This window comes from Balaenoptera acutorostrata, chromosome 6, assembly GCF_949987535.1.
Source record: "Balaenoptera acutorostrata chromosome 6, mBalAcu1.1, whole genome shotgun sequence".
NCBI classification, from domain to species: domain Eukaryota; kingdom Metazoa; phylum Chordata; class Mammalia; order Artiodactyla; family Balaenopteridae; genus Balaenoptera; species Balaenoptera acutorostrata.
In genome coordinates this window covers 111940808-111968499 of record NC_080069.1, presented here as the reverse complement: position 1 = coordinate 111968499, position 27692 = coordinate 111940808, and the positions used below count along the sequence as shown (strand labels likewise).

At 40.4% G+C, this 27692-nt stretch overlaps 1 protein-coding gene across 6 annotated transcripts in view; it reads right to left on the bottom strand.

Moving 5' to 3' along the window:
* The window catches only part of CNTRL (centriolin), a 92954-nt gene that overhangs the window by 25881 nt on the left and 39381 nt on the right, over positions 1 to 27692 (bottom strand). For all 6 annotated transcript variants that reach the window (XM_007178101.2, XM_028165420.2, XM_007178103.2 and 3 more), the window contains 17 exons: positions 26534 to 26754; positions 23263 to 23439; positions 19959 to 20093; positions 16630 to 16775; positions 15817 to 16024; positions 14911 to 15090; positions 13122 to 13301; positions 12246 to 12362; positions 11808 to 11952; positions 11196 to 11344; positions 9327 to 9507; positions 7561 to 7874; positions 5879 to 6084; positions 3767 to 3959; positions 617 to 747; positions 337 to 477; positions 107 to 233 (listed from right to left, as the gene is read on the bottom strand). In XM_007178101.2, coding sequence (XP_007178163.2) covers positions 107 to 233; positions 337 to 477; positions 617 to 747; positions 3767 to 3959; positions 5879 to 6084; positions 7561 to 7874; positions 9327 to 9507; positions 11196 to 11344; positions 11808 to 11952; positions 12246 to 12362; positions 13122 to 13301; positions 14911 to 15090; positions 15817 to 16024; positions 16630 to 16775; positions 19959 to 20093; positions 23263 to 23439; positions 26534 to 26754 — 2951 coding nt within the window. The remainder of the gene's footprint in view (positions 1 to 106; positions 234 to 336; positions 478 to 616; positions 748 to 3766; positions 3960 to 5878; positions 6085 to 7560; positions 7875 to 9326; positions 9508 to 11195; positions 11345 to 11807; positions 11953 to 12245; positions 12363 to 13121; positions 13302 to 14910; positions 15091 to 15816; positions 16025 to 16629; positions 16776 to 19958; positions 20094 to 23262; positions 23440 to 26533; positions 26755 to 27692) is intronic.

Genomic DNA, 27692 nt, shown 5'->3' with positions numbered 1-27692 from the left:
TTTCCAGTCTTTTCTACAATCAAACATGTATTTCTTTTTATAATCATAACACGAATGTAGGTTTCAAAGGAGCATGAACTGGTTTTCGAGGTGTCTGCTGCCATACCTGGCTTTTCAGCTTTTCCAGCTCTGCTCTCTTGGCCTGCAGGAGTGTCTCCGACTCTTTAAGCACCTGCAGGTGATGATCCTCAGTGCGTTCTGCGGTCTCGATGTCTTTTTGCAGCTTCTGCAGCCTACAAAGCACCAGCAGTACTAGAGCAAATTGGAAGGGAGACAGAGCCCCAAGAGCCGCCTTCCAGCACAAGCCCCTTGAAGGCCTGCAGAGGCCGTACTTACTCTTCTGTCAGTTTTTCCTTCTTCTTGTTTAGACACTGGAAGTCTGAGTCTTTTGCTGCAACAACTTTGTTTATCTCTTTCAAGATTTCTTCTTGCTCGATTTTGTGCTGCTCCAAATCCTTTGTGTCAGCCTGGAGCAATCTAAAAGACATCTCTTTATTTCCCCCAGACTCCTTAGACTTGACGTGCATTGTTTATCATAGAGCAATTATCGTCCTCTTAGAATCAAACTTCTCATTCATCTCACCGAGGACATCAATGGCTGAGGGAGTCCACCTACCTGAGCTGCTGATCGGCTTTGACAAGGTTAACAGCAGTTTCCTGAGCTCTCCTTTCTAACTCCTCAGCATCTTTCTCAGTTTGCAATAAATTTCTTCTGGCATCAGTGAATTTTTCAACAGTATTTTTTGTCTAGAAAAGAAACTGTCGTTAAAAGCAATTCAGTTACAATACTCTCTCACGGCTATTGGTATCGTAAATTGGCACAGCTCTTGGAAAACAAGACAATACAGAAAGACTGATAAAAATGTTCATTCACTTTGACTCTCCAATTCTCAAAAAAGAATTCAGAAGAACTATTACACAAAAATGCTCATTGTATACTGAAATAATATAAGACTTGACAAACAATCGATTCAGTAAGTGATAATGCATCAACACAATGGAATACTGTGCAGTCTTTAAAATAATATGACAATGTAGTAACATAGAAGAATGTTAATGATAAAATGTTGGCTGAAAAAAAATTTTAAATGGTATAAGCACTGTAAGAGCAACTATAGAAATCTATCTTGTCAACAAAGACAGAAAGGCTGTGCAAAAACAAAAATCGTCATTTGAGGGTGGTGAGATGGTGGATGATGTTTTATTTAAAAATAATCTGTAATGTTATTATATGTTATTTTTTTCACTTAAAAATATCTACCCCAAAACAACAACCAAAAAAAAAAAGGAAAAAAAGAAATTTCAAAAAGAGAAGAAAAAAGTGAACAAATAAATATCTACCCAATTAAGTGGCAAGGAAGTGATTTTACCAATATTCCCTCCACATAAAGATTCTTCCTTTACTCTAGATATTATCTTGTTAAGTAAAACCCCATTAATCGAAGGATGATTTAATTATGGCTGAGAAACACAAATATTTAATACTTTTGAAGTATTTAAAAATCTTCCTATATATGATTTGGCAAAAACATCATTTTTTTTTTTTTTTTGTCACCTTGGTTTCTTTTTCTGTCTAAAATAAGAGGCTTAAAAATGTCACGAGGCTTCCCTGGTGGCGCAGTGGTTGAGAATCTGCCTGCCAATGCAGGGGACACGGGTTCGAGCCCTGGTCTGGGAAGATCCCACATGCCGCGGAGCAACTAAGCCCGTGAGCCACAACTACTGAGCCTGCACGTCTGGAGCCTGTGCTCCGCAACAAGAGAGGCCGCGACAGTGAGAGGCCCGTGCACCGCGATGAAGAGTGGCCCCCGCTCACCGCAACTGGAGAAAACCCTCGCACAGAAACGAAGACCCAACACAGCCAAAATAAATAAATAAATAAATAAATTTATTAAAAAAAAAAAAAAATGTCACGAGAGGTCCAAAAACAGAGTATGGTTTGCACTTGGTTGAGCAGTGACTCACTTTTCTGCCAAAACACTCCGTGTTGCAGTTGCACTCAAGTCAGAGGCATCTGTATGTGAAGCTCGTCTAGTAAATACCCCGTGTGGATGCAAGAGGGTTTGGCCAGCTCCCAGAGAGCTAGATATTTCACCACACTTCTTTCCACTTCGGATAGCTGGTTTCTACCAGATTCATCAGCAAAGCATTGGACAGAACTCACTACACACTACAGAAAGCCAGCCACGTCTCTAAGTAGTTTTTTTTTTTTTTTTTTTTTTAATTTATTTATGGCTGTGTTGGGTCTTCGTTTCTGTGCGAGGGCTTCCTCTAGTTGTGGCAAGCGGGGGCCACTCTTCATCGCGGTGCGCAGGCCTCTCACTGTCGCGGCCTCTCTTGTTGCGGAGCACAGGCTCCAGACGCGCCGTCTCAGTAACTGTGGCTCACGGGCCTAGTTGCTCCGCGGCATGTGGGATCTTCCCAGACCAGGGCTCGAACCCGTGTCCCCTGCATTGGCAGGCAGATTCTCAACCACTGCGCCAGCAGGGAAGCCCCCTCTAAGTAGTTTTTTAGCCCCTTGTACATCAGGTTTTAACAAGTCTGGCACATTCCTTACAAAATCCAGCACTTTCTCCTTTCCTCTTCCTTTTTAGCAAGCTGCTTCCCTGAGTCATTTTGGGAGGATGAAGGAGGACGAGCTTATTAGTCTCGGTTCACTTACTATCTCTGCCAACTACCAGTCTCAGCAATTTTCTTTTATACACCAGTGATGCATTTTTCTTTGGTCCTGCTCACACCTATTTTCTCTCACAGTAATCTAACATGTGACAGAAGAGGGAACTGATCACCTGAAAAGAGATGAGGACACTTTTCCATTCTTATTAAAGCCATCACTCACAGAATTTCTTTAATAAATCCTTCATTTCAGTTCCTGGGTAATAGATTTCTATTCATTTAAATTGATCCATGTTGAAATAACAATATAAAAATAGTAGTTCCTGATGTGGCCCATATGGATTCGGGACTTTTGTTTTTAATCCTGGAATTCCCATCTAAAGCTCTCTTGGTGAGTCAGAACTTTAGCTGTGTGACCCTGGGCTAGACCAGCCTCTGAGCTACATGTGTGAACTGGGCTAATGACCATCTTACAACGCTGCCAGGAAGGTTAAATGAAGTGATATTTATAAAATAGCCAATGTGTGGCCATAGCAGGGGCTCATAAAAGGCAGTCCCTTTTCCTTCCCAACTTCCTCTGTGTTTCAGTCTTAAGAATACTACCTCAGGCCAAAAAATATTTGATTTTATCTTACTATCAACTTGGAGAACAAAGTAAGAATAAGAGTCTTGTGAGGTCCATTGTTATAAGGAAATAAGATTGACCTATTTAATAAACACAGATATCACAGCCCGAATGATTTTTAAAAGACACACACAGGATAAGGAGGTGGGGTGTGTTAGGAACTAAATGACTTTCAGGAGCTTTAAATATGCTACTTCATTTAATTCATACTGAATTATACTAGGTTAATTCTGGTATAATTAGTATAATCTAGGTTAATTAGTATAATCTAGGTTAATTATACTTCATTTAATTCATACTGAACAGCCTAGGTTTTCTTAGCCTGAATTTACAGAGGAGGAAAGCAAAGCTCGGGGACTTTAGCAACTTGCCCAAATTCTCACAGCTCCTTAACTAGCAGAGCACAGCCTGACTTGGACCACTTTGCTCTTCACGTTTTCTTTCTAACCCTTCCTGCCGCTGCCGCCGACGGCAGCAAGCCAGCAAGCCAGCAAGCCGCCTCACCCCAAGCACAACAGCACATACTTTCTCGGTTGTGCGTGAAAGTTCACTCTCAGCTTCCGCCAGCAGTCGGTCAGCCTCCCTGAGCTCTGCTCGACGTTTCAGGAGGGTCTTCTCGATGCACTCAATTTCATCTACAATATCTTCATGGTGCCTGAGTGATTTTTCTATTTCTAGTTCATTCATAAGACTCTCAACATTTCCATCAATGAAGTCTCTAAAAAAATCATATATACACACTCATCAAGAGATTTTAAATGTGACAATATAGATACTTGTAGCCTAATGATAAAAAGATGCACAATGATTTTCTAATTTTATATGAGAAGGGACTGGACAGACAGCTACATCTGATTAAGTTCAATGTCTATGCTTACCTTTTTACTCAACATGGCATACTGTTGACAATAAGTGGATAATATGTATAATGTATGAGGCAGTTGTTTTGTCCTTTTAAATATAAAGATTATTTTTTCATCAGCACTTGGTCAAGACAATGCTGATACTTCAATTCTTCTGTGGTATAAAAATAAAACAAACCACTGCCTCAATAATCATCCATTCCCTCAAAACTATCCTAAGTTTCTACTAGAGTAAAATTATGGTGACAATATTTGACAAATCAGAAAGAGTAACACAGGACTTGGTAACTCAAGGCTAAAGTCAAAATTATTTGAAAATGGGACTATCATTGACAGAAAAACATGAAAATAAATTCATCAACATATTAACAGATGAATTCTTCTTTGAACATTTTTGTGTTATCCAAATTCCCTAAAATGATCATTTATTATACTTTTATAACTAGGAAAAGAAGTGGTTCTCCCACTGCACTACACCCCCCTCAAAAAACTTCACCTCCCCCATATACACCTACAAAAATGAAATAACCATCCCCCAAGCCTTCAAACATCTAGTCCCAACCTTCTCTCGGTATGACCCTTGGTTTTCCCTGCCAGGTCTATCAGTCACTCTTGCGTTTGCTCCTAGAAGGCAGAGACCATATCTCACTCACCTCTATGTACTCCACAGGTCTCCCCCCAACCCTGGTACCTGGGCCAGTCTGGCTTAAGGGACAAAAACTGGGGAACTGTCATAATTCATGGTCTAGTGCAGAAGATGGGCTTCTACATAACTGACCCACGCAGCAGATACAAGCATTAGCTAACGGACCCTATGCCAGATGCTGGGGCACAGAGAGGGAGGCCCCGCTACTGCCCTTCTGGGTATCTTACAACATGGTCTGAACAACACTACGCCCAAGGTTGCCAACTCCAAACTGTGGGAGCCTGAGATGAGAAAGCTTTTCTGTCAGAGGGGATCCCTAACCTTCATCTGGAAAGACACACTGGAGTTAGGTGGGGGGCAGGTCGGGAAGCCATTTCAGGCAAAGGACAGCATGTGCAAAGGTGGGGAGGCAGGAGAAAACGTGGTGCTCAGGGAAACCACAGCAAAGTGTAGGGCTAGAGTAAGTACCGTGTGGGAGAGAAGGATAAAAGAGAGAGGTAGGGTTCAGATCTTGGAGGGCAGTATGTTTGCTGGTGGGAATGAGAGACACAGGGGAGCGTGCACAGTTATGTCTGCAGCCATGTCGAGGGTGGGATGGAGAGAAAGACACTAGACCTGGAAGGCCTGACCTAGGAATGAGGATGACTAAAGGCCAGGGTAGTGGAGACGAAAGAAGGGGACCAGTTTGAGAGCTCTTTGTGTATAGAGTCAGTGGGACTTGGAAAGCAGCTGGATGCCTGGGGGAGTGAGGGAAAGGCAGGTGTTGAGGACACCCAGCATGTTTCCAGCCAGGGTAACCGGGGAGGGGTGGCGGTTGTGCCATTCTCCAAGAGGGACTACAAGAGGAGCTGATATGGATTATTGGCCAAAAGAACTTAGACTTGTACTATCCCATATGATAATCACCACGTGGCTATTAAATTAAATTAAATTCTGTTCCTCAGTTCTATTAGCTACATTTCAAGTACTCAATAGCCACATGTGGCTAAGGCTACTGTTTTGGATAGTACTGATCTAGAACATTCCCAAGATCACAGAAAGTTCTATTGGACAACACTGATTTAGGTTACCTTAATGAACTAACATCATATTCATCTGAATTATAAAGATAAAATGGCTAATAATTACTTTCGCTGTTGATGTTTCTGAATGGTTCTATGCAATTCTTCTACTTCGTGCTCTAAGTCTCTCTTCTCTTGCAAAAGATCATCAATATTATGATGCAGTTCTTCTATTTCTTTCTCACATTGCTGCTTGGATACTCTCATCCACTGTTCCTGTTTCTTTGATTTTAAATGCTGTATTATGTCTTCCAATCTAGAAACTTCATTCTCCTGGACAAAGAAAAAAATGCAATACTGAAATATCACATGATGTTTCCCCTTCTTCCTGCCCAAAACTGAAATTAACAGTGATTAAAGTGGTATCTTTGACCTGATAATAGTGGTAGCTTCTAAGACTTCAGTATGAAAAGAAAAATTAAGTCAAGCCAATTTCTTCACGTGCCATAGATGAAATTGATGGACCAACAGATTGTACGACTCTTCCATCAGTCCAGCTATGGCTGATAAATAGTCACCAAGCACCTCCTGTGGATAATGTCTGGCTCCAGAGTTCAGCATCTAGCAGAAGACACAGACAGAGGTGTCTCCCTCCTCTGCACACATGGGAGAGGAGTTGGCTGAGAAGGATGCCTAGAGGAAGTGGTGTTCTGCCTGGTTTTGAAGAATAAATGAAACAGGAAACGATTACGCTGAAGAAATAATGTGCAAATGTAGGGAGGTATAAAGGCACACCTGGGAAACTACAGGAACAGCTGGGTACTGGTGGAGGGTAAAAGAACCAACAGAATTGCTATAAAAACAGTGTGCACTGAAAAACTGCAGGATAACACGAGTAACTACCATTTTTAACCATGTAAATATCCACAGTCCCTCTGAAACCAGTCTGACCTACTAAAATGGGGCTGGTGGCTTGGCACCCAGGTATCCTAGTCCTTTATCTTCCTCTCAATCTTCTGAGAGGAAAAGGAAAAAATAAAGAGCTCCAGGTGCCTTAAGTTTGAAGGAGGCCCTTGTAATGCATTTTATTTCTTTAGAGCAAAAAAGTTATAAAGGAAGCTAGTGATTAGGAAGTAATCATTTCTCAGAATTTAGCCTAGAGGAAAATATGAAATACAGTAAAAATTTATACACAGTTAAATGAACTACACAGCCTACAAATAAAGAAATGTTATGCAGTCATTAAAATACTGCTTAAAAACGCTTGTAAAACCATGGGGAAAATGCTTGTAACATTAAGTGGGAAAAACAGGACACAAAATTATGCACACAATAAGTTAAGAACTATGAAACGAAAGAAAGAATAATCATTAATTTCACCACCCAGAGACAACCCCCTCCAAAACCTTACTGTATGCTGCTCTTACATGTGTTCATACACAAGCACACATAATATGTGTATGTACAGGTACAGGCACTAGTATGTGAATATACCTATACATACAAATTAATATAGTACTTGTCAATAGAAAAATATATAAAAAGCTTTCTAAAAATGGCTATTTTCTGGACTGAAAGCATTTTTGTTATAAAATGGTTAAACCAGGTTCGTAGAATGGCCTGGTACCCTAACTCCCGTCCAGAACAGTGTTTTAATAAGAGGATGCTTGCTCAGTTCTAAACATCAGCCTTACAAACACACTTTTGGGATATAATCCATGCATAAGTAGGTCGACTCATTAAGTATATAACCTCACTCAGTCTCCCATGGAAGCAGTGTGGATAGGGGTCTTGTGTCTTTCCACTTACTAAGTTATGGTGCTCCGGGACATTGCAGTGCAGCACACCCATTGGGATGAGGGGGATGGAGAAGTTGGGGGGTGGAGGCCCATATATGATGGGGGCCCCAGCGGGAGGCGGGCCATAAACAACAGTGCCAGGGGTGAGAGGTCGGCTGTTGTTGGGCAAGGGAGGAGGTGGTGCATACAGGGCCATGCCCTGGGGTACAGGAGAACCATCGGGAAACACAGTATACATCATGTATCCAGGAGGAGGCACAAATGGGCGGTCCTCTTGGTCATCCAGCTCGCTCTCTTCCTGGCTATCTCCTCCACTGTCTGCATCTTGAAACAAAAAAACAGAAGAGCGTTTTATTCCCATGGCTCACTAGGTAAACATGTTCAGTAGAGGACAGCAGCTTTTAGGCCAAGATACCAGAGATGTAAAAATAAAATTCTGTAAAAAAGGTCAAAAGCAGTTTTGAAAAGTGGATCAAACAGGGATGCAAATTATTTTCACCAGGTGAACTTGAGTTTTTCCTTTTTTTTTAAACGAATGAACTTTATTATTTTTTTTTAATTTAAAATTTATTTTTGGTTGCATTGGGTCTTCGTTGCTGTGCGCGGGCTTTCTCTAGTTGCGGTGAGCGGGGGCTACTCTTCGTTGTGGTGCGCGGGCTTCTCACTGCGGTGGCTTCTCTTGCTGCAGAGCACGGTCTCTAGGCGCACGGGCTTCAGTAGTTGCAGCATGTGGGCTCAGTAGTTGCAGCACTCAGGACCTAGGGCCCGCAGGCTTCAGTAGTTGTGGCACACGGGCTTAGCTGCTCCGTGGCATGTGGGTCTTCCCGGACCAGGGATCGAACTCATGTCCCCTGCATTGGAAGGTGGATTCCTAACCACTGTGCCACCAGGGAAGTCCCTTGAGTTTTTCTTATACCTATCTGTTGTTTTTTTTCCATCTTCATTCATTCATTCATTCATTCATTCAGCAACATTTGGGTGCCTGCTTTGTGCTACGTAAAAGACCAACAGAGAAGTGCTGTGAGATCCCACAGCTCCCAGCTTTACCACTATCAGGATACAAAGCCTCTCTCAGGTGTTGGTTCTCTTACTTATCTCCCCTATAAGCAGGAACTAGGTTTTTTTTCCCACTGATGAAGAAAACCTAGCACACAGCAGGCACTCAATAAATAGTTCCTGAATGAACAAATTCTCAGAAGGTAATATTCCCATTTTACAGATTAACAGTCTCAGAGCGGCTAAATAATTCCCCTAGGATGACACAGTTACTTAGTGAAAGAGCCAGGATTTACCCCAGGTCTGACTCTTCCCCCTGGAGCTCTGGAAGACAGACCTGTAACATTTCATTTCAGTCGAGCTAATTAGTGCCACAAAACGAGGTTGTAAACTGCCATGTTCCAGGAGTGGAGGTGAAGATGCCGCTCAGTCTGCCAGGAAAGGCAGGGAGGAGGAAGGGTCCAGAAAAGGAGTGTTGTTTGAGGACCTGGGTCTTGCTGAAGGATGAGTAGGAATAGGTTTGGGAGAGAAAGGAGGAAGCAGGACATTCTGAACAGAGGGTTCAAAACATGGAAGTGTGAGCAATGTGGCAGGCAGTGGGTATGGCTGACATGTGGGAGAGTGATGGAAGGTGAGACAAGAGGTCGTTGGCCAAGACCAGGTCACAGAGGGCCTTGCAGAGCAAGCTAAGGAGTCTGGACTGTGTCTTATGGATTTCAGGGAACCAATAAAAGGTCATTAAACAGGCAAGAGAAATGCAACTTCCCTGATGTAACTTACCTCTATTTGAACATGACTTATGTAACCCACTCCTGATGGGAGAATAAACCCAGTATCCTGAAGCAGGTGGAGGTGCACTGCCTTCCTTCCCATCCTGCCATGGTTTTCTAACAGGAGTTGAGGCTGCATACTTTAGGCCGACACCAGAGTCCTTGGTGGCCTGGGAACTGTGGCTGGAAACCTAAAATAAATGACAGCAGAGCATACTATCTCTTAACAAATAAAAAGGCCGCTGTGGAGAAATGTCAAAGTCTAGAGCAAAGTTCAGAAAGAACTGGTTTCTTTTCATATATCGTAATTCTCATTTTTCACAGGCAGAAATGAGACGTGATTACGTGGTTATATAACCTGCATGGGTGTCAGCCTCCCGTCTCCCGTACTCATCTTTCCCGGTGGTTTCTCTTCTTTTGCCTAGTCCTTGATGGCCCAGCAACTAAGATCAAGGAAACAGGAGCTTTCAAGGCAAGCTGGGATATTAGTCTCCTGTTGTGCCAGGAGCTTGGAGTGGCTTTAGAGCTCTACTGTGTTACTCTCCCTCTCCTTTCAGTTGTAAGTCGACCCTCCAAACCCTCATCCAGCTCAGGCTTACAATGTTTTGCTCTAACCTATACTGCTTCCACCTGCAGCCCTGGCTGTGACACGGATGTCTGGCTTCCTTTAGATTTCTGGGAGGAGGATTTCAGATTCTGCTTTTTGGGGTTCTGATTAAGTCTGAACGGCCCGGGGATCCTAGCGTGTGGGAGCTGCTTCTCCTGACTGCTGTTGTCAGCTGATTCTAGCAGGATGTTGCCCAGCCCCTCTGCTTTGGATAACAGCCACTTACAGTCCTCTCCTTCCTTCCCACATTCAGGCTGCAAGCCCTGACATTTTGCTCCCTGAACACCCCTCAATCCATCTCTGCTCTAGCTCCACTGCTCTGGCTCTGGCTTCTTCCATCCTTCACCCGAACAAGTTCAAACAGCCCCACACAGAGTTCACCCACTATAAGTCTAGCCTCCACACTCTGCCTGATTATTCTTCCTAAACTACAGCTCTGATCATAGCACACTCAACTGCAGTTTCCCAAGGCCTACACAATTAAGTGCAAGGGATTTTGAGGCCCTTTTTAAAAAAAAAAAAAAAAAAAAGCATGACCCCAATCTACGTTTCCTGTTTCACCTTTCACTGTTCCCATCCAGCCCTCCAGCCCCACAAGGGGCTAAGCCAACTCTCCTCTTCCTCACAAGCTGTTCCCTCCCTCCTGAAAGCCCATCCTTTGAGGGTTGCTAAGTGCTGACTTCAAGCCCCTGTTTGTGAAGCCTTCTTCCCTAAACATCCCCATGAGATAAATCTTTAACATTTCTCTGCAACTGGGGCACGGAAGTCCAGTCTGTTGTCACATGCGTGTCACTGTTTTGTAATTACATTGGTGTGCTTGTCTTCCCCACCAGTCCATGAGCTCTTTGAGAGCAGGGGCTATATGATTCATCATGGTTCCCCACAAAAGCCTTGTACTTGACCTAGACCTCAGTAAGTACTGAATGAATGTGTTAAAAGGAAATGCAATCCAGGTGCCTATTTTTCTGTCTGAGACTCTATAATTCTACTGCCATTTTCAAAAGGCTCTCTGGGCTCAAGTCACTTTATCCACCCTTATAGGATCCTTGTTCAGGGACCCGGACCCCACCTGAGCATGAGTGGGCAACTGCCACATTCCTTGGGAATGCCCTATTTCCATCTCATACAGCACAAAGTACTTAAGAACCTCAATGCATAGCTTAGCCTAGATATGTTGTTCTTGAGACCTGATCACAGATTTAGGGAAGGCAACACCATCACACTTTCTTAAAGAAAATTTAGTATATATTCCCAGCACCACAGACTTCCTACTTTTGATGATGATGGTGGTGGCATAAAGTACCAATAGCCTCGTCTTTTGAAAGGATCTGCCATGCTGCTGATGTAATCATTCTGATAAGAAACTTCACGTCGGAGTTCAGCAATTTCTTCCAAAACATTTTCAAAGCCTCCTCTGTTATCTGTAAAAGGAAAGCCATTCTGTGAAGTTGGGTATGAAATCATCTACTTCCTCTCTCTCTCAAAATACAAAAGTGCTTCCACAAGAGCGAATGACTTTTATCAGTTCCTCAAAGCTGCGGTTCAGCCTGCCCTTTGGTAATAAATTTTTATTGACATTTAAAGAGGACAGATATATCCTACTGCTGTTCATTTATAAAGTGAGCCAGAGAAAGAACAGATTTGTAAACATTATTTCTTTTGAAAATACAAAAATAAATCTCTTTGTAATCAAGTCCCTTGATACTGCACTTACTTACATTTAAAAAAGTGCTTTATTTATTAAGCTAATTATCACAACTCTATAAATTGAGCATGGAATTGATCTGTAACAGTTAAATAAATTTGCTAAAGGTAAAAAACAAACACGATGATTTAATTTTAGAACTACAAAACCACTACCAAAATCAAAGCCCAATACCTTACCAGCCCCAGTGAGGTCTAGTAAATTCCGCAGTCTTGAGATCTCTTTCCTTTGTCTCTCCATGGTCTCATTCAGTTTTTCAATTTCTAGCACCTGTGAGTTTGCTCCTCTGGTGCCTACCTCTACTTTCTCCATCTCAATTCGAAACTATTAAAAAATCACATATACAAAGTTGCCAATGAATATTCTTTCCCAGATGCACGTCTCCTTGCAGTAAGATTATAATTCTATAATTTTTTACTTATACTTTACTAATGAGGAACTGCATTACTCCTTACATTTAAACCATGCAATGCCTGGCACACAGCAGAGAATCAAGTACTGATTAACTATTGGCTGTACCTCAAAATTCTTTGAGATGTCGCCTACAGTAATTCAATCTTTTAGGAACTGATAAGTACCCAATAAGGAGGCGGTCTCATGGGGGTACCAGCACTGACCTGCTCCTCTTTATCCCTGAGGAGATTCTGCAGGAGTTCGATCTCCGCTTCTGCTCGGGTCAGATCCCTGGCGGCTTGCGCTGCCTTTCTGCTGAACCTCTCTGTTTTCTGCAGCTCCTACTGGGACGGAGGTGTGAGAAAGGCACCACTGCTATTGCGGGCTGCCCTCTTTATTTCTTTCTTCCTCTGACTGAGTCCTCTGCTTTCATCAGATCGCTCGCCTGGCTACCCCATGCACACGTAGTGCCAAGTCCCACCTTATCTGTGCTGTTCCTATGATTTGGCAGCTCACTCTGGCACTCTTTGGGGGCCAAGTGGGCAGGGTTCTGCATCAGAAAGAGCAAGGACTAATTTTTTCTTCTCTGTTCTACAGTCTTCCATGACTGGTGTCTCTGTGGACCCCCATGGTTAGATTTTCCCTCCTATGATTTACTGTCTTAATCTCATAAGCATTTGCATCTTATAAAGGCTATAACAGACTTATCTCAGTCAGGAGTCATAATAACCCTGTGAAGTGACATCAGACTGCACAAGATGACAAAGACAAAAGGTTGAGGTTCAGAAGGATTATACAGCAAGCCTTGAAGACCTCTGTTCAGATGTGTATTGATAGGTACCTCCCTAAGCAGACCCCTACACTTTGAGGTAAGGATAGCATGTTTCATTTGATGGCTCCTTTGGGACTCGATAGAGTACAGGACCCATGGCAGGGTTGTGACGGGGGAAATACAATCTTCAGGTCTGAAGAGGAACAGACAACTTTATGGTGGTTTATAAAAGAGCCGAAGTCTATAACAAGAGATCAGTAATACAAGTCGCTATGTTTCTTGACAGGGGCAGCCCTGGTGGAAACTTGCTCTGTACGGGGGGACTCACCTCCGCGCGCTCCTGGTTAATTTTCGTAGCGGCCCCGTGAAGGGACTTGAGCTGGTCCCGGGCAGTGGCGAGCTCAGCCGTGGCCAGCTTATCAGAGGCGGCCACAGCTTTCTTCAGTGTCTTCAGTTCTTTATCTAAACCGAGAAACTGTGCCTGAGATTTGGCATCTTCAAGTTTCTTCTAAAATAAAAGAAACACTAATTAAAGAGATGAATCATTTGGTAGCAATGAATTAAGACATGAGCCCCATAGGGCAGGGACTCTGTTCACACACCCCATGCCTAGAACCATACCTAGTACTCAGCAGGTGCTCCTGAGTGAATAAATAAATAACATCTCAAAGCTGTATGATAACTTACAATGAAATCAGTATACTTAGTCAAGAATCTTCGTGATCACAAATCCATTCATTTGTTGGAGAAACATTTCTTGGCACCATCACCAAGCGATGGGCCCGCCCCTTGTGATCATGGAGTCAGGCACTGGGCATATGGTGGTAAACAGAACAGACTTGGCTGCTGCCCTCAAGGAGCTTGTGAGAGATGCGTATTAAACAAACACTCAGACAAGTGTGTAACTAACACTGTGATCACTGCTGTCGAGGGACAGAACAAGGTACTATGTGAGAGGCCAGCAGGGGAGACCTAGCTTGGTGGGGGGAGGGCTTTCAGGAAGAAGAACGGTTGAGGGACATGGTCCAGGAGAAGGAATGGCCAGGAGGGAAGACAGCACTTGGGAAGTCTCAGGAACTGAAAGAAGCAGCATGGTAAGAAAAGGAGAGAGCTCAACAGAGGCAAATCATGCAGGGGCTCAGAGGCTGAAGAATTTCTGTCCTTATCCTAAAGACAACAGAAGCTGCTGGAGAGAAGGGGAGATGGGGAGGGACTGACAAGAGCCTATTCATGTTTTTGGAAGAGCGTGTCGGCTGCTCTGTGGAGCAGGTCATGAGTGGAAGTGGGGGACTGTCAGGTGGCCACAGCAGTTGTCCAGAAGTGAGATGATGGCTGGATGAGGGTGGTGGCACTGGAGAAGGACAAAGTGCAAATATTTCAAAGAGATTTTGGAGGCAGACTCAATAATACTTGGGAACTGATGGGTTCTCAGTGAAGCATCAAGCAAGTCATTCACTGGGGCTGGGAGAAGGGAGAGGGTAGGTGTGAGATGTGAGACGGTACGAAACAGTGCAGCAAGGGAGTGAGCTTACCAGGAAAAGGGTAATGCTGCCCATTTGAGGCTGGCAAACATTTATAGTCTTACCGCTATGCCTGGATGGGTGACTCTTTCCTTCAGGAATACTAAGCCATGGGTGCAGGGCTAAAGAAAGCAGATAGCTGCAGTTTTGTCATAGAAGATAGGAGAAAAGAGCAAGCGATTTGAGGATACTTGCAAAAAATAGCGATAATGGGAGACCATGGAATTTAAGTTGGACAAGGAAGAAAGTAAAGACAGGAAAGCCTAACACACAGAAAAGGTGGGGTTAATGCACTGGGATTATCAAGAAGGTTGAAAACCTGTCAGCATGACGCATCCCAATAGCATTTAAGCCCCACCTAACTGACCCTCCAGTCACTCCTTACACCCCAATTCTCTTGCTTCCATCTAGCATGGCACCCTTGTCTCAGGCTCCTGATTCGATGACATGCATCTAGGTCTCTCTAGGTCAGGTGCACCTCTGGGCCAGCAATGCAGCCAGAGGTGACCGTGGATCACACCCCTCTCAGCTGCCCCATTGCTGGGAGCAGGACCCTGGCAGTGGGGACTCATATGTCTCTTTCCCAGTCTTGCCCACCTTCTTCTCTAACTCTTGGAGTTGGGCCAGAATTCTCTGCTTCTCTTCATCAGCTTCCTGAAGTTGGAGATCTGTAAGGCCTTGGATTTCCTCCATACTTTTTAGATTTTCTTGTAAATAGTGAATTTCATTCTCTAACTGCTGAATTCTTGCTTTGTGTTGCCTCTTGTCAATATTAATCTGTGAGGAAATCAAGTTTCAAAGATGATTTTTAAGCAAAGTATGTTTTGAGCAAAATAAAAACCTTCTAGAGAATTATATTTCATTTTACTAAAGAGTAAAACAAAATGCTGTGCTAATGAGTTACTGGGGATGGCTTTATCACAACTGTTCTCTAGGATCCATTTTAATGTTTGCCTCATCATTAAAATAATTACATCAAAAACTCAGATTCTGGCACTATACTACACTCTAGCGATGTTGTATTATCTACTTGTACATTAAGAAACATCTCTCACTTGCTTCCAAAAGAAGGAAAACACAGTGTCACAAAGAAGCCTGACTTTGACATCAGTAACCACATTTAGAGTTGAATTTTAGTCACACCTAGTTTGACTTATTAGGAGTGAAACTAACAACAATTACACTGTATTTAAAAAAATTATACCTTTATTAATTATACCTTAATAAAGTATACCTTATAAAGGTATACTTTATTAAGGTATAATCTACATAACAGACACTCTTTTTTTTCTTTTGTTTTGGCTGTGCCGCTTGTGGGATCTTAGTTCCCCAACCAGGGATCGAACCTTGGCCCTGGGCAGTGAAAGCAAGGAATCTTAACCACTGGACCACCCAGGAATTCCCTACACTGTATTTACATGAGAAAGGAAGCACTGTAATTTGCTGGAAAATATGAATGTTTTCTAAACACTTCCCTCTAGCTGCCTCTTGCCCTTCTCTTACTCTTGCTTCAAGGGCTCTCTCACAGGCCTGCCTGAACTCTTCTTGTCCGCTGGCCAGCTTCTCCTGATGCAGAGCCACTTCCTCTTGGAGTTTTCTCTCTCTCACTTGAGCTTCCTCTTTTTCCCACTGGGAACGTGTAAGGATTTCACTGAACTGTTTCTGCAAATCAGCGAGACTTTTCCCTAAGACATCTGAAGGACTATGGATTCTGGTAAGGGGGGAAAAAGAAAGATGGTATAAGTGTGACATTTTATTTTTGATGCTGGATGCTGGGTGCAAACATGCCGGTAACATTAGTGCAGAAGTAAAAGGAGTTGTGAGGAATGGGACTGGTGTCAATCTGTAGCAAATTACTGTGCACCTCCTGAATGCAAATCATTGTTTTATTAAATGACTGTTGCCACTCTGAAAGCACAGGCTCCTGTCAGGCTAACAATGTGTGTTCAAAGAATAAATGGCCATTTCATATATTCAAATTAGCCTCAGTTTTCTTTTGATATTTGTTTTCTATTTAAAATGCATAATGTGACTCTACTTCCTGACCATCTGCAGTAAGCTTTCAAGAATGAGTTACTCGTAAAACCTTTGTGTTTTTTAAATTAAATACCAAAAAGTATAAAAGATTAAAAAAATCAGTGACAGACAACTTGAATTAAGCAATCTGTGTATCAATCATGGTAATATGATAAGGGAAAAGGGAAACCTTACAAAAGAACTCAGCCATTAACAGTAGTTGGAAAGGTGATTTCATCACTGAACCCCACATTCACAACTCAGCCCACTCTCTACCTGGAGGTCTTGACTTTCCATTACCTCATCTCCCCAGTTCCTGATTTCAGTTTTCTCCTTAGCTCATCTACGCGAGCTGCCACTTCTTCTGGACGAATCAAACCATCAACTACGTGGTTAAGGTGATTCTGGAAATCTTTAAGTTGCTGTTTTAACAGGTTATTGTCATCCTGTGGAGGGGGGTAAAATGGAGAGGGGTAAAAATTACCAAAACAAAATAGAAAATACACCCAAATACACACACACAGCCCATATTATTTACCATATAACAGTCCAGTCAACTCCCTTTACCAATTTTTTAAAAACCCTTTGCACTATGGCCGACAATATCTGAATCTATTGATTAATCCGAAGTCACAAAAGACACAAACAGGCATTATGATGTGTCCTGATGTGATGCAAAAAAGAAGTACGTATGAACACTACCTAAGACTGTCTCCTTGCCAAAGAGTAAATAACTTGAATCTAAATAAGCCTCCATATGTGACATAAGAACATGTTAATCAATGCCATGGGGATGCAACCAGCAAAATCTAGACTATGGGAAACTCTACAGGACAAAGACCTGGTTTTCTTTAGTATGTAACAAAGAGAAAAAAAAGAGCAGGACTATAGATTACAGGACACAAGAGTCAAGTCAACCAAATGCAATGTGTGCACCTTATTTGGATTCTGATTCCAACATAACACTTCTAAAAAATTTATAATTTGAACATTTTGTATACTTAAGGTATTTGACGATATTAGGGAGTTATTGTAATTTTAAGGTGTAACGACAGTATCCATGTTTATGCCTCTTTTTTTTTTCTGGCCATGCTGCGTGGCTTGTGGGATCACAGTTCCCTGACCAGAGATTGAAGCCGGGCCATAGCAGTGAAAGCTCGGAATCCTAATAACCACTAGGCCACCAGGGAACTACCCTATGCTTCTTTTTTAAAGCCTTATTTTTTAGAGATACATACAATAGTACAGTATTTACAGATAAAATCAGATGTTTTGGATTTACTTCAAAATAATTCAGTGTGTGAACAAGTGTGAGGGGTGAGGTGTGGAGGGTATTATAGATGAAATAAGACTGGCCATGTGTTATAGATGAAGATAGTCCATGTGTTGAAACTGTTGAAAATGAGTGATATATACATAAGGATTCATTTTAGTATTCTATTTTTGTATATGCTTGAGAATATACATAATTCAAACTTAGAAAAAACAAAAACAAAAAACACCTTCCCATAATACTCAGCTTTATCTGCCAATCAACTGAAAAATGGAACATCTAATACTGAAGTTCTCTAATAGCTTACAATTCTCTGTGGGAATATTTGTTATATGCTAGGATATTTTCACTAAGAAACTAATGAATATATCTAGACCCCAGAATTAAATCCAGACAGTATCTCTTTTAAGTAAAAAGAAACTGCTAAAATTTCCCTAAATTGTACAGAAAAATAGTTCTATGTCCTAAGCTATTGACTATATTCCCCTGAATACCTATATTCTACTTAAGTGATTTTCTTCAAACTTGGTATAACATTAGGTTTTTTGTTTTGTTTTGTTTTTAACACTGTTAACTAAATTGGAGAATTAGCATTGCAATGAACGTGCCTATCCACCTGGAGTCTCTTATCCATAAACCGTCCTTGCCCTTTGCCCTGAGGCACCCATATTTGCACTACTTTCTAATCCTGGCCACAGGTGATCTGACCCAAGGACAGCCAATCCACTGATTAGCCAGAAAACAAGTTCTCTCCCTCTCCAAAATGTGAACCAAGATCCAGTCCAGCAAGTCTGTATGAGAGCTAGACCTGTAAAGTTATGTCAGCTCGGGGCTGGGGTTGATGCTGGGACAAATGCAATGCCCAGGGAGACAGAGAAAGAGAAATGAGAGCCGCACAGGCCCTGGAAGGTTAACAGAGCAGCTCTGGTCACCAGCAAGCTGCCTGTCTCCTTCCTTGAGCTAGTGTTAGTAGGTTTTGGTTCACTGCAACTAAATGATTTCTGACAAAGATAAATGTAGAGTGAGTTTAACTTGTACTCCGCACCAGGAGGTCAGTAGACCAAGTAACCAAAGGACCTAGTTCCCACTAAGAGAGTCTTACAGCATGGACCAGCATTCTGGAAAGCTGACCTCAATTTCTACCTTGGAGAGAGACCCCTGAAGTCCTTTTCTTTAATAGATGTGTACTGAAGTGTTTATGGTTGAAATAAAGATGTATGAGATTTTCTTTAAAATATTCCAGCAAAAAAAAAAAAACGTGGATTAACTGAAATAAGAACAGCAGAATGCTGACAATTGTTTAAGCTGAGTAAACAAAAGGGCATAAGGCTATCTTCTCTCTGATTTTGTGATTATTTGAAAATTTCCAAGGTAAAAATAAAAAATAATAATCCAGTGAACACCCAATATATACACACAACACACACAGGAATGGAAAATATGTATATCTTTTATATTTACTTCAGAAGCTGAAATGATAGCAGTAAAAATTAAATTCTAGGTAACTAGATTTTCTTAAACTTTGAGAAAAAAATATTCAAGGCATTGGAAGAAGAGAGAGAGAATTTGGGTGAGTTTAGTCTTATTTGTCACAAACCCCCCTACATGCATTTTTGGAGCCTTCCCCCAAACCACAATAACTCTGCCCCTTGATTTCTGGTGAAGTATAACAGCTGCCACCTTGGTCAGCTAAGTGACCCCTGACCTCACAGATCTGGAAACCTGCGTGTTGATCCAGATACTTGTTTGTTCAGACATGTGTCCTCTTTGAGAGCATTTAATTACCTGGAAAATCCTGTCCACCTGCTTCTCGGGCAGTTTGTTGGGCAGATTATTGTCACAATAGCTATAAAAATAGTCTGCCAAAGAAAACTCTCATAAATGTAAAATGGCTGCATTTTTAATGACATTCCTTCTGAGAAGGAGACTGAAAACTTTACAATTAAGAAGTTCTACTGCAACTCATTCTAGTTAAATTCCTGGATAATTGCAAAGATATTTCAGTGGAAGAAGAATGCATCAATCTGATAATTTTAGCTCAGTCTGGTAACAATGCCGCTTCTAGCGGAAATGCAAGGTACTGCTGTCCCCCATGAGTTTACCTAGTGTTCTCTGTTTACTATCGACACTGCCTCTATCTCTTAGCACCATAATAACAACACAAAGGATATGCATATTAATAATCTTAAAATGATCACAACAGAGGCTACGGTACTATCCCATCCAGAATTCCTTTTTTCTAATAACTCAAGTAGTTTACTACATGTAAGAGCAGGTTGTGAAGTGTCTGACATAAAGATGGCAACATCTTTGGGTGTCCCATATAAGAATGTATCGGGAGCCAATAAGTCTCTACCTGCAGCTGTTTAAGTTGGGTGCGGAGCTCACTATTTTCTTGTTCCTTTTCTTCTGAGAGCTGGGCTTTTCCGAGTGCATTCTTGAGGGCTTGCTTTTCTTTCTCTAGTTCTGTTTGAACAGCTGATTGTTCTAACTATTGCCATAGGAAGCAATGATACAAAAAAGTAAAATAGCAATAATTTATGATCTAATAAGGCATAAATAAATTTACATACACATGCAATCCCTTGGGAGCTTTGGTTTTATAACAACTCAGTTTTACATTTGTACCCCCAAGTTTAAAAGCCCAAGGTAAGTTTTACACATGCCTCCTTAAACAATTAATACCTAAGGAGGAGCAAGCATCAGAATCAGCTCAGCCCAGATACACCAACTCAGAATCTCCAGGAGTGAGCCTAAATACCTACCTTTAAAAGCTCTGTGAGTGATTCAACAGTTACTGCTCCCTTTTCCCTTAGACCAATATTTCTCACACTGTGGTCCTCAAATACCTGCATCAAAATCACTTGCTGCACCTGTTAAAAATACAGATGCCTGGACTCCCTCTCAGACTTGATGGGCCAGAATTTCTAGGGCAAGGCCCAGGAATCTGCATTTAACAAGCATCACAAGTGATTTCATATAACTAAAGGGTACCAATCATAGATCTGTAAATCAGAGAGAGAAGATCTGTTATGCTCCACAATCTCGATGTGTGGTTTGAAGACCAATCCTGGTAGTCCTGATGCAAGGAAAGGAATGTCCCTTTCAATACCATATGAATTTGTGAAAAGGCCAGGTTGCTGTAATATTTTTGTCAAGACTTATAAGAAAAAAAAATAAAGGAGAATGAAAGTACAAAAGACAATGGATTTTAAGCCAGTAAGGTCTGGCTTAAAAACTTTTGAAAGAAGAAAATTTATTTCAAAGAAGATGCCATCCAGAAATTGTATTTACTATTATTTAAAAATATGTATTTACTGTTATTTTAATTGTTTCCTTCCCAACCTCTTGTTTTCCACACTCTGATCAGGTCAACTATAGTTTTATAAAACTTGGTACTCTTAAGAAATATAACACTGACAACTGGCAAATGGTCATTTGATATCATTTGGTATCTAATAAGTAAAGGAACACAAAGTAATGTAATTACTATAATAAGCCTATTTTTATATCCTTTTCTAATCATATGAATGCCATTTTACATGAATTCCTGGGATTCAAACTATCTTATTTTTTAAAAATAATTAATTTTAAGTTATAGTTGATTTACAATGTTTCAGTATACAGCAAAGTGATTCAGTTATACAAATATATATCTATTCTTTTTCAGATTCTTTTCCATTATAGGTTATTATCAATACAAGATATTGCATATAGTTCCCTGTGCTATACAGTAGGTCCTTGTTGTTTCCCTATTTTATATACAGTAGTGTGTATATGTTAATCCCAAATACCCAGTTTATCCCTCTTCCCCCCTTTCCCCTTTGGTAACCATAAGTTTGTTTTCTATGTCTGTGAGTCCATTTCTGTTTTGTAAATAAGTTCATTTGTATCATTTTTTTAGATTCCACATATAAGTGATATCATACGATATTTGTCTTTCTCTGTCTGATTTACTTCACTTAGTATGATAATCTCTGGGCCCATCTATGTTGCTGCAAATGGCATTATTTCATTTTTTTTTACAGCTGAGTAATATTCCATTGTGTATAAATACCACATCTTCTTTATCCATACATGTGTCGATGGACATTTAGGTTGCTCCCATGTCTTGGCTATTGTAAATAGTGCTGCTATGAACATTGGGGTCCATGTATATTTTCGAATTAGTTTTCATCTTTTCCAGATATATGCCCAGGAGTGGGATTGCTGGATGATACGGTAACTCTATTTTTAGTTGTTTTTTTTTTTTTTTTTTTTAATTTTTTTTATTTTTAGTTTTTTAAGGAACCGCCACTTATCCATAGTGGCTGCACCAATTTACATTCCCCCAACAGTGTAGGAGGGTTTCCTTTTCTCCACACCCTCTCCAGCATTTATTATTTGTAGATGATGGCCATTCTGACCAGTGTGAAGTGGTACCTCACTGTAGTTTTGATTTGTATTTCTCTAATAATTAGCGATGTTGAGCATCTTTTCATGTGCCTGTTTCAGACTATCTTATTTTATTTAACTTTCATCCAGTTAGAACCTATTGACCCTCCTCAGGTGCCAGGCACTGAAACAGGCATCTACAATCTGGGCATTCACTGTGCTCTGAGCCTAGCAGGAGAGACGGACAATCTAAACAGATGATTTCATACACAGGCTAAAATGCTTTGACTGAGCACAGGTTAAAGGAAAATCAAAGTAGAGTCCCGAATCCAGATTTTCAGCAGGCATAACAGAAGGAGAGGGCGGGCTTCCTGGAGGAAGATGCAACCCATTTGGCTAATAGCTAAACAAAACTGTATTTTAATGTGATCAAGAATATATTATAACTGGCCTCTGTCTTCCTCTCTGCCCTTATCTCTCACTCTCATTCCCTACTCGTCTTCTCGCTCCTGGCATATTGGAGGCATACTTTCAGCACTTCAAATGCATTAAGCTCTCTCTCCTTGCCTCTCTGCCTAGAACACACCCCTTACCTCTACCCTTTCACCTCTGCTCCCTCTGCACAGCCAAATCCTAGTTCCCCTTGAAGTCTCGCCTGAAACACCATTTCCATAGGGCAGTCTTCCCTGACCACCACTCCCCTGGCACAGAACCCTATCGTTTTCTTTCTCCGACACCTGTTTCACCTACCAGACTGTCAGTTTCACAAGGACATAACCATATCTGTGCTATTCCCTATAGCATCCATGGCACCTGGCCCTTAATGGCCAATCGATAAGTATTTATTGGATGAATAACTATTTCACTAATTTGCAAGTATAATTAAACTAGTGGGTATTTCATCCAACCAGAACAGGAAGTAGCAAAGTAAAATTTAGTATCAACTTAAAAGAGGTCTCTTAAAGCTGTTTTGAGAAAGAACAACTAGAATTTATTGATTACCAACTGCTAGGTGCTTTCAGGTCCATTGTCTCACTTACCCTCACCATAACCTGCTTTACAGATGATGAGGCATTTGTCAGAGGCTCAGAGCCATGAAGTGACTTGCCCATGTTCACACAGGGGTCATATTTAAGCTCAGAATGTCTGACTCCAAAAATGTGCTCTTCCCATCACTCCACATACATTATATTAAAAAGTGTTTAATCTTACATTAAATTAAAGGAAAGCTGTTATGTTAAGGCCCAGCCTACTTGGTTTCTGGATGGCTTTGTGCTCTTACTTACCTGGCTGAGCCTTGTTAGTTTTTCCAACTCTTCTTTGAGCTGGTTGGCTTCGGCATCCTTTATTTTTAACTGAGCCTCTAGCTCAGCCTCGTAGGCACTGAGATCTCCTTGGGTCTGCTGCAGGGATGCATTCACCTCATGCTGCTCCTGAAGGGCGCTTTCTAGCTCTGCAAGCTCCTGCAAGGATTCAGTGTTTTAAGTACAGAACCCTCACTGTGCTGCTTAAGCACCTGCAAGTCATTATAAGTAACTTGAGCACTTAAAGCAAATGCTGGCCAGCCAGTGCTGACCAGGCACAGAGAGTATTCACTGGCAATACGATGAAGCTGCAGGCTGTATGAATCCAGGCTGGAAAACAAAAACACTGACTAAATGTAATCAGAAAAATCAGTAAGCTACAACATGTTTTCCAAAGTAACCAGTCGTGTGATACTTTAAACGAGTCTTATGTATTCATAAGAAGAAAAAAAGAGAGGAGGATAAAATTTAAGGCCTATTTTCCTTCAGACACTGGAATAAATGTTTTCACATTCATTATTTAATTACATCCTCACAGTAACTGTGTAAGGCAAGGTATTATCCCCGTTTTATAGACGAGGAAATGGAGAATGAAGATCTAAGTAAACAGCACAGAGCTGTGCAGCTTAAAAAAGGACAGAGTCAGAATATGAACTGAGATTTCTGACTCCAAAGCCTACACTCTTCCTATTAAACCATAGTATGTTCACTTATCAGAAGAACAAAATGGGACTAGCACTCTCTAATATTAAGGATGATAGAGAAACTTAAACGAGTGTTAACAGGAATATAAGTACCTATTGATTAGCATACCACAGTTCTGATTCATTTTAGCCTATTTATTTTTTTATGATTAAACATTATAGCAGCTTTCATCTGTTTATTTGGGATCTTGAAGAATCAGATTAAACTATTCTGATTAAAGAGGAGAATCCTGTGATAAGAACTTCTATAGAAGAGTTTCTCAGTAAGTGATCCAAAGACCACCTGGCACCTGAATCATATCGGTTGCTTGTCCAAAATGCAGACGCTACATATAACCAACAGAGGATTAATATCCAGAATATATAAAAAGTTCCTACAAATCATTAAGAAAAAGACAGACAATCCAATAGAAAAAATGGGCAGAGAATATGAATAGGGATTTCACTGAAGAGAAAAACTGAATGGCAAATAAACAGATGAAAAGTACTTAACCTCTCCAGTAATCAAGTGAAAATTCAGTTAAAATAAGACACAATTTTGCACAGAGCATAGAGAAACAAGTTAAACAAACCATGAGGAAACAATCAGACAAATCCAGAACGTGGGACACTCTACAGAACTACCAGCTGGATTCTACACACACACACACACACACACACACACACACACACACACGCCATAAAAGACATTCTTGGCACAATTGGGAAAATGTGAATATGGCTCAGATATTAGATGATATTAGGGAATTGCTGTTAATGTATAATAATGGTGTTGCACTGATGTAGGAAAATGTCCTCATTTTTAAGAGATATGTACTGAAGGGATGATGTCATAACATCTGCAATTTTCAAATGACCCAGCAAAAAAAACAGATATAGAAAAATATTTGTTGAATCTAAGAGAGCACATAGATGCTCAATGAACTATTCTTTCAACTTTCCTGTAAATGTAAAAATTTTCCTAATAAAAAGACATCATTTCAAACTCAGCACGTTGGCAAACACTAAGTCTGACAAAATGTTAAGTTTCCTGAATTTGATCTTTATTCTGTGTTTATCTTAGAAAATGTCCTTGTTCTTATGAAACACATACTGAAATATTTAGAAGCTAAAGAGCATGATGTCTACCGCTGAAAAATTTTATATAAAAATGTATATAAAATCATGTAAAATTATAAAAATCATGTAAAATCATGTAAAATTATATATGAGAGAGAGATAAAGCAAATGTGGCAAAATATTAATTGGTGACTCTGAATGGAGGGTATAGTGAGCTATTCTTGCAACTCTCCTGTAAGCTTGAAATTATTTCAAAATTAAGGCTTACAAAATAAAAGTTAGATAACATTAAGGTGATGTCAAGGATGTGGTGTAATGGTAGCCCTTCACACTGCTGGGGGGGAACAGAAATTCACAAAATCACTATGGACAGTAATCTGACAATATCTAGTGAAGCTGAGAAGGCACGCACACTCTGACTCACAGTTCCACTGTGAACACAGTCCCCATGCTCAAGATGTGTGTAAGAATGTCACTCTCAATATTGTAATAGCAAAAGAATGGAAACCACCTCAATATCCCCCAAGAGGAGAACGAATAAGCAATAAATTTGTGGTAGGCACATACAATGGGATGCTTTATACATCAATAAAAATAAAGTAGAGCTACATGTATCAACTTGCATAATTCTCAAAAACATAAACATGAAGGAAGAAACGAAGTAGCCAAAGGATACACTATGTACTTTTTATATAAATCCTAAAATTATGCAAAACTCTAATACATATTGTTTATAGATGGATACACATATAATAAAAGAAGAGAGAGAGGGAAATAATAACCATATTCAGGATTTTGCTACCTCTGGGAGGGGGTACACAGAGGCTTTCAAATATATCTGTATGTTTTAGTTTTTAAGCTGTGAGTACATGGTGTTAAATACTTTTGATATTCTTATATGTCTGATGAATTTCATAACATTAAAACAAATTAATTCAAATTTCCGAAGCCAGCCCTACTGAGGATGAGGTTTGGGAATCTGGGTTCTCCTGCAATGTAAAGTTTACCAAACAACTAAAACAGAGCAAGTGAAATCTCCAAATGAATGTCAACAAATCAAGCATGGAAGGGTATAATTTACAATGCTGTGTCTGTTCTGTTATCTGTAAAATAATACTACAATTATGAAGTAACAGCAACAAGAATAAGAAAAATTATGTTATGCCTAATTTTGCTACACAAATAACAAAATATGAACATCTAATACAGTATTTGTAATAGCTATAATTTCTTATTCTTTAGAGTTATTTGATCACAATACTTTTCAGGGATAGAAATTCAGCTAAAATAACCTTCCTTTTCTTACTAAGGGAAAAATAACGCTTCCAACTATATCACAACTAAAGGGAAAAAAAACCCCAAAACACTAAATAGCTCCTAACACTTTTGCCACTTATAATTGCACTGTTGCTAACTTCCTTAACTAACTTAATTTGGACATCATCTACTTCTGAAGGTAAGGAAAATAGACAAGAAGAAACAATTCATACCTTCCTCATATTTTCTGCATCTAAGGCAACTATTTCCAGTTGGTCCCTTTCCTGCTTGACCTCAGTCAGTCTCTGCAGCAATGTCTCTTTCTCATCCTGTAGCCTTCTGCACTCATTCTGGGCCTGAGTAGCCTGGCCTTTGACAGTTCCCAGGTATTCTTGCAACCCACTGATGACACCTTCTAAGTCCTTCTTCAGGGCTTCATTTGCTGCTATCTGGCCTAAGCAAGACGAAGAAAGGGAAGGTGATAATATATATAAGAAAATGCTTTCAAGATACATAATTACCGCATTTAGCCTCCTTAGCTATTGTTACTAGCTAAGAATGAAATTCTAAGCTTCCAATTATTTCCTACTATCTTAGTTTTCATTTTCAAGATATAGTAATAGCTTTCCCCCCTTTTATCCATGGTACAGGAGTATTAAGCAGGTAGACGATAAAAATAGTATACTCATTGGCATTGCTTATGAAATGCTTAATACATGCTATAAAAAGTTTAAAGTAGTGATTTCCAAATAAAATAACGAAAAATGTGCAACAAAACATTTCTTGCTGCTAGACACACAAAACAAAACCAAGTCAAATCCTAGACTAGCAGCATTAACCTGTAACCTGATGACTTAAAAAAACAAACAAACCATATATTGGGTACTTACTATGTCCAGGCACTTTATGAACACTATTTCATTTAATCTTCCCCCAAACTAATGATCGTGACAGAAATAATTTGTCCCAGGTAACACAGCTGATAATGGCAAAACAAGGACTGGGGTCTTTTTACCACAAGCCATCACTTGTGCTCTCATCACTACAGTCTATTATCTTCCTCTTCCACTATTATGGCAATGTCACATTTTTTTAAAATTATTTTTTAAAATGGGTGGAAGATCTATTTTTATTATTTATTTATTTATTTAAAAAATTTTCTTTTTTGGCCACACTGTGCAGCTTGTGGGATCTTAGTTCCCCAACCAGGGATTGAACCTGGGCCCATGGCAGTAAAAGCAAAAGAGTCCTAACCACTGGACCGCCAGGGAATTCCCAGCAATGTCACAATTTAAATTTGCACTGCAAAAATAGATACTAAAATTCTTTCTATAGTCTCCTTATAACCAGACACCAAATGCCTGATATCAACGGACTCTTCGCTCCTGAAAA